We start from the raw sequence: 14,259 nt of genomic DNA on the forward strand, positions 1-14,259 counted from the left end.
GCTACTGCCCTTTTTCTCCATTTTCTCTGGTCATGTAGCAGGAATTTTAAAAGTAGTTGTGTCTTTCTCCTGCATACACAGCCCAAGTTAATGAAAACACCACCTTTCCAGCAGTAAAATATAAATGTAGCTGGACAAACCAAACATAGAAGGGGCGTCAGAATTCAACAAAGCAAGGATTGCAGGCTACCCATATATTGCAGGATTTCTGCAGGGCTATTATGAATTACAAACTCTGCAGTAGATACTGTTGGCAACTTGAAGCAATTGCTCAGCCATAAAATCCACTCTTCTCTATAATGAAGACATTTAAACTGTATTGGAGTACATGAGTCGCTGAATTAAGTTTTTATAAGGTGACTAAATAAATAAAATAAATCCTATTAAGTTACACCAATTCACCTGCATTGTCATGGTAAATCTGAACCTGGTCATCCTGTTTTACACAACTTGGTTTGTACAAGCTATGCTATGAATCTGTGAATCCATAGCTCTTGCTCTTTCTGTTTTGGATTATTTGTTCATGTTCATCATTTTACAGATTCTCTCTTAATTGGAGGTCATCACAACTTCACTCTGTCTCTCACAACTGAGACCTGACCCATGACCTGAGTGGGACGGCACTAAAATTATGTTCTTTCTAAATGGGTCAAGTACGGTCTTGTTTTGCTGCTGTGGTTCTCGAATCTGTGTGTAAATGTCTCAAATCAGAACAGATCCAAGCTGATCAAAGCATACTTAGTATCAGCTCTGATTATGTGGCTCTACAAGTCATAATCCCATCTGAAGGAAACATCCTGGGAAATTATTGGACATGTAAAAAATAGAGTAAAATGCATTCCATTAAAGGACTTTTTCAAAACTAGATCGGCAAATATTGGCTTGAACAAAGTTATCTTCTGTCTATCACACAGTTTGCTATAGAATACTGGTGAAGGTGAAACTATGACATTCAATATTTCCTTATATTAGTCTTTGCATAACTTAACATTTGTTCTCAGGACATTATCATTATATTGCTGCTCTTTTCAACTGCAGCGGCTTGCTAATTGATAGAGCATGATGCTGCTGATGGTAAACTCCAGGATCTGTTTGGTTTGACTGTCTTTTGGATTGGATCTAGCTGTCCTCCGTTATTTTCTGATTGGGTTATCTGTGTTCACCCTCTTTTCATAATTTATGCACACTGGGTTTGAGTAGGTTTTCCATTGGTCTGTTTTGGATTTGGTCCAGCATGTTGGACCTTTGAAGACCCCTTCTTTCAATAGAGACACATTCTTTGTATCATATTTCTTGGTCTTCTTTCAAGGCCCATTAACATTTCAGTTTATCTATGTAAGAGGCAGCTCCTCTACTCTCCTGTAAATCACTCTGAGGTGTGAAGGTTGAGTTAAATGAAAACTAGTTAAAACAGAGCTTGAGTCAGTAAATCAACCTTAAATTATCCAAGCTCTTGCCATGCATTTTTAAGGTAGGAGAAAAACATTGATAGCTGTTTCCCCTTAAGGATCTCCAACATCAATAAAAATCTGCTGTTTATTGCACAAGACAGAATTGGCTTTTGTGTTATTTTTATATTGTTTTCAGTGGTGAGGAACAGGGGAGATAGCAGGAAGCAGGGGAAAAGGCTGGGAGCAGATTTGAACTCATCATGGTAGTACATGGTAGCCCACTGAGCCAGCAGATCGCTGCTGATTAGAAAACAGTTTGGTATGGAGAATGCTTCATATCAGTGTGTGATTGTGTGAGTTAAGAGGCCACCATTAACATGGCTCTGCAATCTACAATACCATGACAACCTACTGCTGTTGCATTACCTTGTGCAGAATGCTCATGAATACACTTTCACATGTAACCACAAACACAAAGAGGGTAGCAAATAACAACACAATCTAACACATAAGGCCAGAAACATACTTGAAAACACTTATGTACTTACACAAGCACATACACGCATATAAATGCACACACCCACACACGTATTATAACCCGTTGTTTCAGTCACCGCTGATAGAAAACAGGAGGACAGGCAACTATTGCGCTGTGTTTTGCAGGTAGAGAAAGGAGGAGGCACAAACACACATGAGAGTAAAAAAAAGGAGTTGTTTGGTAAGCTTGGGTCTATGACAACTGCAATTTCCCTGGATAGAAAAAGAAAGAGAGAATAAATGGCACGCACATATACAGAGGAAGATAGACAGGTTTACTGCATGAAGGGAGAACGTCAAAAAGATTCAGAGGTAGACCAGAGAAAAAGAGAGAGATAGACGGTATAGAAACAGCCTGAGGCAAAACCATCTCCTCATCTCAATGCTAGTACATGCAGATATGGGACCGAGCCAGACAGACAGGGAAGGAGACAGTCAGAGAGGCAAAGACAAATGCCCCAGCAGACAGACAAAGGAGGAAGATACAAAGGTAGCTATGGAGGTAGTTAGCCCAGGGCTCTGCCAGCAAGTATTCTCCTGGTTGCTGGCTTACCTGAAATAAGGCAGCGACAGAGCAGCTACAAATTAATGACTGACTGCAGAGGTACACAGGGACACACACACACATACACAGATTTACACACATCCAGCCAAAAACGCATACTCATTCTTATTCACACCCACAGAAATACATTCACCACACACACCTATGCACACACATTCTTTTTAGTTGCTATTAGCAACCACATCAGACCATGTCCCACCTCAGAGAGCTCAGGTGTGCTGGCAGGTTAGAAAGAGACAAGGCTTGGCTCTGCAGTAGGGAATTCCAAATTAACATGTGCCAAGTGCCCGCCTTTACCCAACAAGGTAGAAATACTTACAGGGAAAAGTGCTTTAATTTGTAAAATATGCAAAACCACAGAATATTTATGGACAAGCAGGAATTATGGACTTCAAAAAATTGCGAATTTGCTTCAGGGATTTCAAAGCTAGCTGGTAACAATACAAACAAACAAACATGGAGTTCATGCTTCACTGGTGGTTACTGAATGACAATAAGGAATCAGAATGGCCAGCTGTACATGCTCTAGCCAATACCCAAAACTACTTTCACAGGTCTGTAAGCAAAAGGGAAAAAAAGTCTCCATGCTAAAGCACCTGAATCTTTTGGCACACTCCTCCCCAACCTAATTAAGAACTGCCAAGTGCAAACTAAAGCTAAATCTGCTCTCTGGCAGCTTATCTACCTCAAAACCTAGGAAATATTCAAATATATTCTAGATGTGCCAAATGAGAAACCTTTTTGTCATTTTCATGGTCTGAAAAATAAAACTGCACAGTAACAGTCACATAGATGGCTGATTATAACATTATGTTTTTGGGCAGTCCTAATAGTGATCTTTTTAAGCTTTATTGATAATCTTTTATTAAATTTCTTCTTATTTTGCGTGGTACTGAAAATGTACAATTGTTTTTATGTCCCTGTTCTTAATGTGTTTGCATTGCATTCATGTCAGAAATAAGCTGTCTTTAGTGTTGTCAGTAAGAATCACAACACTTGTGTATGAATGAAGTTCAAAGATTTTTTCAGGTCCAATGAATTGTTACTTTTGTTGTCACTATTTGTAGCTCTTTGTCAAACACTGAGCCAAGTTATCTAAAATCTAACTTTTTTTCCCAGAAGATTTTTCATCACAGCAAAGCGGTGGTGTGGAGTTTGCATGTTCTCCCCATGTTAGTGTGGGGTTTTTCCAGGTTCCCTGCTTTCCTCCCACAGTCAAAAGTAATGCACATAAGGTTTATTGGTGACTTTTAATTGCTCATAGGTGTAAATGGTTGTGTGTCGTTGTGTGTCCCTGTGTGTCCCTGTGTGACAGTATGGCAACCTGTCCAGGGTGTAGCTCTCTCTCTTGCCCAATGTTAGCTGGGATCAGCCCCCCCCCTCGATCCTGGACCCTTAAAGGTAAGAGTAAGTGTAAGCGGGGGATGGGTGTAGCACTGTTTATGTGGGTGTAGAGCAGAGGTGTCCAAACTTTTTTGAATGGGGGCCAGATTAGATCATGTAAAAAAATAGCTGGAAGCCAGCTGGTTCTTGCATCATATGGATTATTTAAATGAAAAAAATATAAAAAAAATCTTGTACAATGACTTAAACGCAACTCTTTCATCATTCAGTGAAAAAGTATTCAGCTTTCCACCGCTCCTGAAAGCAGAGGTCCTCACTGTTGACTTTACACCTCTTTGCTGTGGCCATGTCTGCTACCCAGCAGGAAATGCTGGCTGTTAAATAACTGTTCCATTTGCTTAGTTATTGTTGATTTATGAAAACATGTCATTTCTGCCTGCATAAGTCCTACTTAATGCATGTCTACAAACTGTATGATGTTCATCTCATTGTGAGGGGAAGGGAGATCATGCAATGTGATATTGCTAGATTAGCCAATATTATGTGGTGGGCCACATATAATATAATTGGTGAGTCAAGCCGAGGGCCATTTAGAATTGGTTTGAGGGCCACAATTGGCCTCATTGCCGGACTTTGGACATGAGTATAGAGTAAACTAGCTTAGATGAAAAGCTGAATTCCTCCAGGTGAAATAATTGTCAATACTTTTACTGTATTGGCATAAAAGAACACAGGCAGGGAAATTAATTATTAGAACTTTTCAAAGTAAGACTGGATGTAGTCATCAGTTTTGGGTTGTAACACCAAAGTGCATATGGGTGCACTTTCTCTCCAGTCTGTGATGTCCACTATCTGAAACTCAACAATTTCAGATGAATCAATATAGTTGGGTTTTTTTCACATCAAATCATTTTCTAGCATCTGAAAAAAAAGTCTCTCCTGATAGAATATTCTATTTATTGTGCATGCTCAGAATAGAACAGAAAGCGAAGGCTTCTGTCAAAGTCCTTGACATAAAATACTGTGTGCACCTTCAAGATTCAAGAAAGTAGTCTGGCTAACATTATAAATTTATCTCAGTTCAATTCAGACAGTCATCCCCTATTTTTGCACCTTAAGCATGCCATCCTTAAAATACACAAAAGCCTGGTGCACTAAAATCTCAGGCCCGTTGACATCCTGCTGTCCACACTTAGAGAACTTTGTGTGCACAGGCTGATGGATCAGCAAGGCCTGTTATTACACACAAAGGTCTATTAGCACCACTATAAATATTCCCCACAGAATGTTGAATCAGTCCCCATGCCCTCTTTTCAAAAAGTGATTGTATTGACTCAATCACTTGTTCACTCACTCTCTCGTGAATCATCATGCTCTCACTGAAGCTTAGAAACACACATAAGTAGCTTCCACTGTTGCTTTTTTCCATGTCACATATTTCTCATTGAATTGATGGTTAATAATTCAGACCTTGTGGATCTGAATTATTAATGCATATTGAACTTACATATGTGTTGGCATACTAACCGATGCAGGAAGGAAGTGGTTTGTCCCAGACACGTCTGTCCCCGCTGAGACAGGTCAGAGTACTGCTGCCATGGAGACTGTATCCAGGGTTGCAGGAGTACAGGACGAAAGTGTTGGCATAATGACCGTCGTCCTGGATCTTGTAGCCATAACTAGGCACACCTGGTTCCTCGCAACGTACCAGGTCAAAACCTAGAAAGAGATACAGACATAGGTATGCAGACACAGGTTAGATCTTGCTGTCCATGCAGTAAGACAACATTGCATAAATGAACTGGGTGAGTCAGAGCAGTTTTCAACAAAGGGACAAAAAGTCATACTTTTCTTCTTGTGTATCCTACAGAAATTTGAAGTTTGAATACTCACTGCTATGCAAAAACTGTGACAGCTGCAGTAAAAGTTACTGGACATTTAACTCTACATTTTGGTATTTTAAAAATGTATGGGCTTCTTCCCTTTCTGAGAGATACAATATGCAGTGAGCAGCCTCAGCGATTATATTCCTCGACTGAAAATGTTGCCTCTATTTGAAACTGTGGAAAAACATCAAATGATAATTTCACTTCCCACACAACCAGAAATATACTGTACACTTGAACGAGCACACTGCAAGGGACATCTGTGAGATTTGAAGATAACCAAGAAGGAGAAAGTTTCCCACCTCTGAGACAAATGGATAAACAAAGACACAACAATGTCAACACATTTTTCCCCTTAGATCAGGTTCTCAGAGAACCCCTCCTATCAGAAATGTCCAAGTTGCTATGTAATGGACAATGAACAGTGAATTTTTCAACATCTTTGGCTCTGTATATAGCAGTGAATCTCAAACTTTTTTCTGTAATGACTGCCTTCAGAAGCTGAAAAAAGTAATGCCCACTATCACACACTTGTTATCAATCATTTAGAATAATTAAAGAAGTAACTAATAAAAGATCATTTATGTTGAAATAACAGTCAACATGATGGAATCAGCAGACCCATGTTTAGTAATTTTCCCTACATGAGGGACTTTCATTCAGTTATGTTACACACCACACCACACAGACGTCAATATGATGTCAGAAAGACTTTGGACTCTTAGATCAGAGAGGCATTGAACTTGGTTGGAAACCGGGTTGGTGATATGTAAATATCTGGCAACATTAGAATTTCATGTTGTGTGGACATTAACACTATCAAGTTTTGCATATGTTTGGTTTTGTTCTCCATACCTCATGATTAAATGGTGTTTTTCTCCATCAAGATGACATTTGCATGAAATGTTTGGAGGACGCTGGATTTTGTTTGCTTCACTTAAAACCAACAAAATATTAACATCTGTCGTCAATACTCTGTCAAATTTACATCGGCATTAGAAGTTGTCCTGTCACAATCTTAATTCAACCAAATATTAGTGATGACATTGGTGGTCTGCTAGGTCATCTATGCCCCACCCACAGTGGCTCTATATGCCCCTCCAGAGAGCCACTGCATACAGAAACCCATTTTTGACACAACAACTTACTGAAACCATAATCTGATCAAAAATAGATTTAAATAACTTGTCACTTACAAACAACACTGGAACCACGTAGACTGATTGTAGTAACATCTGTGAACCATAACCACAGTAACTTAAATAGAGTTATTAAGATTGACCTTCAGGCTCTTCAACTGGCACTGAAATATGTCATCCCAGTACATTTAGTAAGATTTCAGAATTCTTTGGTGATGGATTGAGCTTTTGTCAGAAATGACTGTGAAATGTCTTCTTGGCAGAGGATGTCACTAAATTTTTTGATTAGAAAACTCCACCAATCCTCTTGACTGATGTAATTATGAGAAAAACAATACATGTTATGAGTTATTTCTGGACAGAATCAGGACGCACAATCAGAACACGCTCACTGACCAATTACAATTTATTCTTCCATAACGCCTCGTAATAACATCTTTAACACAGCCAGCAAACTTTTTAAGTGAGCTGTCTCCACAGTTTTGTGAGGTGTGCCTGCAACTGTCTAACCATGCCAGTAAAACAGATGCATCTCCTTTCCATCAACCTTTCTTGTTAATGTCTTGAACAGATGTTTGAAATCGTATTACTCCATTAAAAAAGCCTCTGACACTGTGTAGTATTAAAGCGGTTTTACTCAAGTCCCTGATCCTGTTTAAGAAACCACCACTGCCTCTCCTGACCACATGCTTCTCTCTCCTTCCCCCTGTATCAACCTTCTATCCATCTCTCTTATCTCTCCGTCAGCCCATCCATTGTAGCAGAACTTTGCAGAAGGTGTCACCTTCTCCACTTTAACGACTTGCAGACTAACGGCTGTCTAATGGTTTAGCTGACACACAGAGCATCCGTCTAGTATCCATATACCATCTACCGTCATCCGTTTGTCCCTCCGTCCAGCCGCTCCTCCACTCCAGATGTGTCACTTTCTCACCTTCTTTTAATGACTTGCAGATAAATGCTTCTCTAATAGCCTCTTTGACTTTACACAGCAGCTGGTCTTGCCTTCTTAACAGACTCTTTAAAGCCATTAAGATGTGTGCTTGTGTGTGAGAAAAAGGGTGTAAATATGTGTGTTTGAAGTATTCATACACTCATTTCTTTTTTTTCTGTACGCTCAGTAAACTACTGCTGCACTTTGGACTCCACCTTCAACAGAAATTGCTTTGGAAAACTGTTTGTTGATTTCTTTTCAGCTGCCAGAAGTGAGAGAAATAGCTTGGTAATTTGCTGACGGAGAAAGACGAGTCTCTAGAGTTTTGTAGTGCATGAATCCTATTTTGTTCTGGTATGTGGCACTCAAAAATCATTTGACTGAGGCATAGGACAGATGCAGGATATATTCATGAGAGCAATCTTACACAATCACTACTACTCTGGTTTTCAATTAAAAACATCTCCTTACAAGGACCTTCATGATGAGCTACTCAAAATTTAGGAAATTACTGTTTGTGTGCATTTGTGTGCAAGTGACAAACTCTTTGTGAGAGTGAGAACTTGAAAGAGAGGGTTGCTTTCTTTATTTGTCCGTACTTGAACAAACCATGGCTGTGAAAGCAAATGCAGAAGAGAAACAACCTATTTTGCTGTCTAGTTTCTAGGGGTGAAAACAACAAGGCGATGTCTGTTACATTGTTGACGATACAATATAAGAACGATATGGGCTTATTTATAGCGGTACGATATGATACGATTTCAAGACTAGAAATTGATGTGGGAACTTTTTTTGCCAAAATAGAGGAAAAGAAAATGCCTATTTCAATGCAGTGGTAGTGGAGGTAAAACAATGGTAATACACCAAAGCGCACAAACACTCAGTGCATGACCTCTACTCAATGTGGGTGAAATAAATACCTGGATACTGGTTAGTAGAGGTCAGAATTCAGCAGTTTTGGGGGTTTTTTTGCAAGGGAATCAGAGCTAAATCAACATAACAAGTTAACACAACAATTAAAAGGCAAATTGCCATTGCATGTGATCTTGTATCTGCATATTTGGCAAACAGCACACATTTTTATCCTGAACATCTCTGTTTTTACAAAAGCCATAATGCGTCCAAACCTTGGACTGCAAGTGCAGACTTAAAATTGCTCGCTCGCTGTGAACCTGGTGCTTCCCTGCCATGGTCCGCCACTATCTGAAGCGACACAGCTAAATGCTGACGCTTTACGCATGCCAAAAAAGGGCTTGACTATGACTTTTTTCCCAAAGAGTACATGCTAAGTTAAAGTTTTAAAAAATTAGGAGTGCATAAAGAACTTTAGGGGTGCAATGAAAAAAACTTTCTGTATATTCAAAACATTCCCCACATATCCCCATAACTGTACAATTATACTTCAGAGGAAAACACTGTAGCACCAATTTACCCAAGACAGACATTCACATTTTTACTCACAAATGTAGCGATTAAAATATCATGTATTATTATTTATTAAACTATCCAGCATTGAATAAGAATTAAAAAGTCCACCTTGAACAGATTTTGAATTCATTGAAATACATTGTGGTAATAATTCCTCTCCTGACTGCAGGACTTTGACTTTAATTTTTAACTTCAGCTGTGTGCTATTAATAGTTTTACTTAAGAAAAAATGTTTTGAGTATTTCTTCTACAGCTGCCAACTGCCTACCAACATTCCCAGTTGGAGAAAGAGTGAAACTAAAGCATAGCAATGTGTCTAGGGCTCCAGGGCCCCAAATCACTAAATCTGCCCCTTATAATAATGAAAGTGCTCAGCACTCGATTAAAGTAGAGACACAGACGACCTGTCATTGTAGTATGATCTCAGGAATATAAATCAATGCATTCATACAATAGATGTATTGTTACACCCCCTATTAAGTCTAATCAGTTACGGTAAACTCAAATAACTCACTTGTGTATGTGAGGCGAAAGCCCTGATCGGTTCCAGAGGCATTGCTGTTGAACTCGAGCCACAAGCGATTGGACGTACTATTGATGACAGGACCCATCATGCCATCATGTGTAAAGTTACCAAGGAGACGGGATGAGGTGTTCTCTCCATCATACACCTGTCAATCAAAGCACAGGAACAGAACCACAGAACATGAATAAAAACATGAGTTAAAAGTGTTGATGGAGGTTTATGTGGGTGTACGTCTACCAATTTAGGTAATAAGAATATGACAGAACACAGGTGAACAGTGAATTGCTGATCTGGTCTTGACGCCAAAGATTGTAACAAAATGTGGTCAGTCTTGAAACCAAAATTGCAGGGCACTGTCTGTATTGTCTGTGCCTCTCCTCTGCAACACGCAGTGAGTCATCCAAATACCAAACAACGCAAGCGTGGCAAAAAACATCACTGTGCCTCAGGAAATAGCCACTTTGCTTAGCTTTGCATCAGCGCAGACCTTGTGAAGCACCACAGATAGAGCCTAAAATATCACACAAAAGTTGCTGAGGTCACAAGTGAGTTGTTAAGGGGGCTGTATGACAGTCTGATGAACTGATGAAGCCTCCCTTTTTTCTGTGAAACCATCAAGATTTTTATGCAACAATTCTAGAAAAAAATAAAACAAAATGTGGGAGTTTCATGGTGGGTAAATAAATTGGTTAGCTTACTTAAAATGTTTGCTACAATTAAATTTGGTGGACCGAGCTTGTTGTGTAAACCTACTTTGAGTTTTGCAGTTTAATCCTTGTCTAGCACCTGTGGGAAATAGTAGATTCAAGTATCACTTTAATTTGTACCTTGGCAGAGGGGATATTGCAGCCCTCATTGAAAAAAGTAGCTCATTCACAGTTGAGTTTGTCTCCAACTGTGATAAGTGTTCCAAATTTTTGTTTATATTTTTGAAAATTATTCTGCCAAAGTGGATTTAATTTAACAGAGAAAACCATCAACAAGTAATATTGTGTGTTAGCAATAAGCAGTAAAAGCTAGAAGTCTTAGTATGCATGTCAATGTCTGTGTCTGTGTGTGTGTGACTTGGCTTAAAATGCTGTCATGAATATAAGAGAAGGTGAAAATATCAGGAAGGTGAAGACAGAATAGATTAACATCATGGAACTGGATTACTATTGCAGGACTTTGCTTGTATTCACTTTGCTGATCAGCTTTTTCTTCCTTCTCTTTGTAAAAAAGTATGAAACTGATGAAGATGTTAACATTTCAGCCATCGTGGAATTGCTTCATTGCATTGTTTGCACCACGATCTTCAACCTGTGACTGCATTCTCACAGTGGCAGCGCAAACAAGACATAAAACAGCTGGAAGTCATTTATTTCAAATGAGCGCTGTTAGAGAAGTAGATACCGAGGGTGAAGTAATGGCTGCCAGGAAGATTTCAGCAACTTGGCAACATCAGAAATACGAGCAGAGTGTAACAGTGTCCCATTGAAGGGTTGATGTGCACAGATCACCACTGTAGCATATTCACTTCCCACTATGCTCACTGTGTTCTAACTGCTGCATACTCCAAAACATGGCACAATACACAGTTAACAGATTTAGTTTGTTGTTTGGAACCAAAGTAAGCTCTGCAGATATGCACAACAAAGCGAGCTGTGCTAGCGACAAATGGAAGCTGTTTATTTTGGCCATATTTTTCAATATTTTAGTGAAAGTAATGTTTGCAACATACTGAGAATACAGATGGAAAGCAGAGTGGTATATTGGTATATTATAGTGCAGCAGAAAAGGTTAGAGAAATTAATATGGATGATTTTCAAACACATTTTAGATTTTCAGATCCCTCCTCAGTTGCTCTTGCTTAGGTCTGTACCATATGTACCATATTTTACCCTGTTTATCTATTGGGGTGGGGGTTCCTAGTCCACTCTGAGGGGCGAAGGACAGAGGGAGGGAGCCTTGCCTTAAAGGTGGTAAGTATTTGATACTGAGACCCTGATACTGATACTGTTTCAGAGTCTACTTTCTGCACTCTCGTGGTCAAAAATCTCTGAATGCAGCTTTAATGCGGACAGAAGAGAAGTAGCAGGAAGTGGAGTCTATTTTTGACTGCAGTTTGAAGGGGCGAATTAGGACTCTGAAGTACCTCATAATACTATCTCACAGCTGGGTTATAAATGTGAACTGCTCATGCTTATATTTGGCAGCCTGGGACATTTTCACAGATTGGTGGTGACAGGTCTGCAGGTGGCAGAAATGCCAAGGAAAAAGGGCTAAGGCGATGTACTGTTCTATCTCTACGAGTACTGCCAGTCAGAGCAGACACCTCTACGTGAAGCCAAAGTAGGAGCTACAGTATGTTCATAAATATGAAGAAGACAGACACTGTGAGCTTAAAAGTTTAAAAACAGAAGAGTGGTATCACAGTTATCTGCAGCATTACTCCCCTAAACTTCATTTTCCATCCCTGTTCCTCCCTCTCCTCATCCCTCCAGTTCTTTCTGTCAGTGTCCCCCAATTTTGCATCTTGCTGTCTGTCTCTATCTCTTTATTTCTGTTTCTCTCTATCTTTCTCTCCTCCTCTCCCTGTTTCGGTAAAACCCAGTATAGTTAATGAAAAGCCCTGCAGCTCATAAATCAACATGTCACCATCTGCCACCCCTCCTCTCTCTCTCTGTCTGACTCTCTCCCTTTCTCGCTTGCTCTCCCACCACCTCTATTTTCAAAGAACAATTCCTGCACAACCCTACTTTGTTTCTTTCTCACCCTCTCTTTTTTCTTCAGGGCTGCAGTGCATCTGAGTAAATTTGGTCAAGCACTGTATTAGAGGACATTTTCAGGCGTATTGAGCTTGGCTAGCCCCTTTCTTTAACAAGTGCCAGGGCAGAAAACTTAGCCAGTAGCAAAAGGAATTGTAATGAGTTGGTTCATATGTTACAGGAGATTTTAGCCTAAAGCTCGCTGGAACTGTCAAACAAATGGTTTGTGTTGAGAGTGTTCAGCTGCAGTAACAGGCATTAGTGCCATTGCCCTTAGCCTGAGGAGTGGCATGCTAATTGCTAGCCTAAGTGGCACTTTAGGGCTTTCTTTCCAGTTCATTATAGTGTGCACTATGTTTAATGCTAATTCTCTGGAGAAATTATAATTAACAGATAAATTGTACATTACTAGTAATTGCCCTTATAAATCAATTCTATACAATCACACAAGATGACCACAGTATTGATACTATCAGAGGTCATCCCTGTGATTCCAGGGTCCTATGTTGCCAAGGGGATAATGAAGCCTTGTGTTGAGTTTTGAGTTTGTCTCTTGATATGACCCAGATCAATGCTTGCAATTCAGACCCCTGATAAACCATAGGCGGCAGTGTTGCAAACTTTGCAACTTTTTTCTTGCTAGATTTAGTAACTTTTGACACCCTCTTCACAACTTTATTCCTGAATAGCCATTGGTGACAAGTTAAGCTATTCATTGAAGGAATATTTCACCAACAAAAAGACCATTTGTAAAATAATTATTCATGCTGTGTTTCCTTGATTTCACAAAGACAACTTTGTTTTTATCCCATGCCACCACAGAAAACTGCAAACAAATTAATTGATTGGGGACCACATTTAATATCAGCAAAGCTATATCAAAAACATGTGTTTGCAAGCACTCAAACAACTCGTGCAGTGTAATGCAAGTCTCATTGTCATTAATTTCACTTTTAGTTCAGTTTTAAATAGAAAGGTTTTAGCAAAAATGCATGTTTGGAAAGTGCTGAGCATACGACTGGATAAATGAGGCTTAAATTATACTGCACAAGTTGTATGAGTCTGTCACAGTTTTGCTGTTGTTAAATGTGGTCCCCAACCAATCAATAAATCAATTTGCTGTTTTCTGTGGTGGCATGTGAAAAAAAAAGTTTGCTTCACAAATTCATCACTAACTGATTTACAAAAGGTCATTTTGTGGGTGAAGAATTCTGTTAAAACCATAAGGGAGAAAGTGAACAATAAATTAAAATCTATTATCTTGTTATTAATCTATATGCATGCTGCTCAGGGTAATCACAGTCCATGGCTCCTCTGACAACAGGGCAGGGTTTCTCTTCATCCTGTTGCACCCTGTGCAGGCAGTTAGTAGGTAAGAGGAGACACTACTCCCTGCAGGAGTGGGAGTTCAGTTGTGAGTTTCTATGGTTACTTTAAGTGGTGCACTGTAGTATACGTAAATGCCATAGCTCTTATCCCATTCAAATTTTTTATTGAAGATTTCTCTTCTGAATCTAATTCAGAGAAGTTGTAAAATGCTTCCATTACTCTTTATGCAAATGAGTTACCAGTGACGCCACCAATATGCAAATTACCATATGACATCACCTGGCAACTTTTGAACCAAGTTCTTCTTTCATTGTAAAAGAGTTTGTGCATGTCTGTATGGAGGTACATTTTACACCTGTATGAGTATGCTGTAAATATGGAACAATATAACATTGTGCTCTAATAAAAATATTTGAAAACGAAAGAGTTTGTG

General features: G+C 39.3%; 1 protein-coding gene across 1 annotated transcript in view; it reads right to left on the bottom strand.

The window, feature by feature from the left end:
* Window positions 1–14,259, bottom strand: part of LOC121944114 (CUB and sushi domain-containing protein 1-like) — a 453,543-nt gene that overhangs the window by 124,156 nt on the left and 315,128 nt on the right. Inside the window, exons 25-26 of the mRNA XM_042487796.1 lie at window positions 9,739–9,895; window positions 5,365–5,556 (exon numbers count right to left, since the gene is read on the bottom strand). Coding sequence (XP_042343730.1) covers window positions 5,365–5,556; window positions 9,739–9,895 — 349 coding nt within the window. The remainder of the gene's footprint in view (window positions 1–5,364; window positions 5,557–9,738; window positions 9,896–14,259) is intronic.

Source organism: Plectropomus leopardus, chromosome 1 (assembly GCF_008729295.1).
Source record: "Plectropomus leopardus isolate mb chromosome 1, YSFRI_Pleo_2.0, whole genome shotgun sequence".
Lineage (NCBI taxonomy): Eukaryota > Metazoa > Chordata > Actinopteri > Perciformes > Serranidae > Plectropomus > Plectropomus leopardus.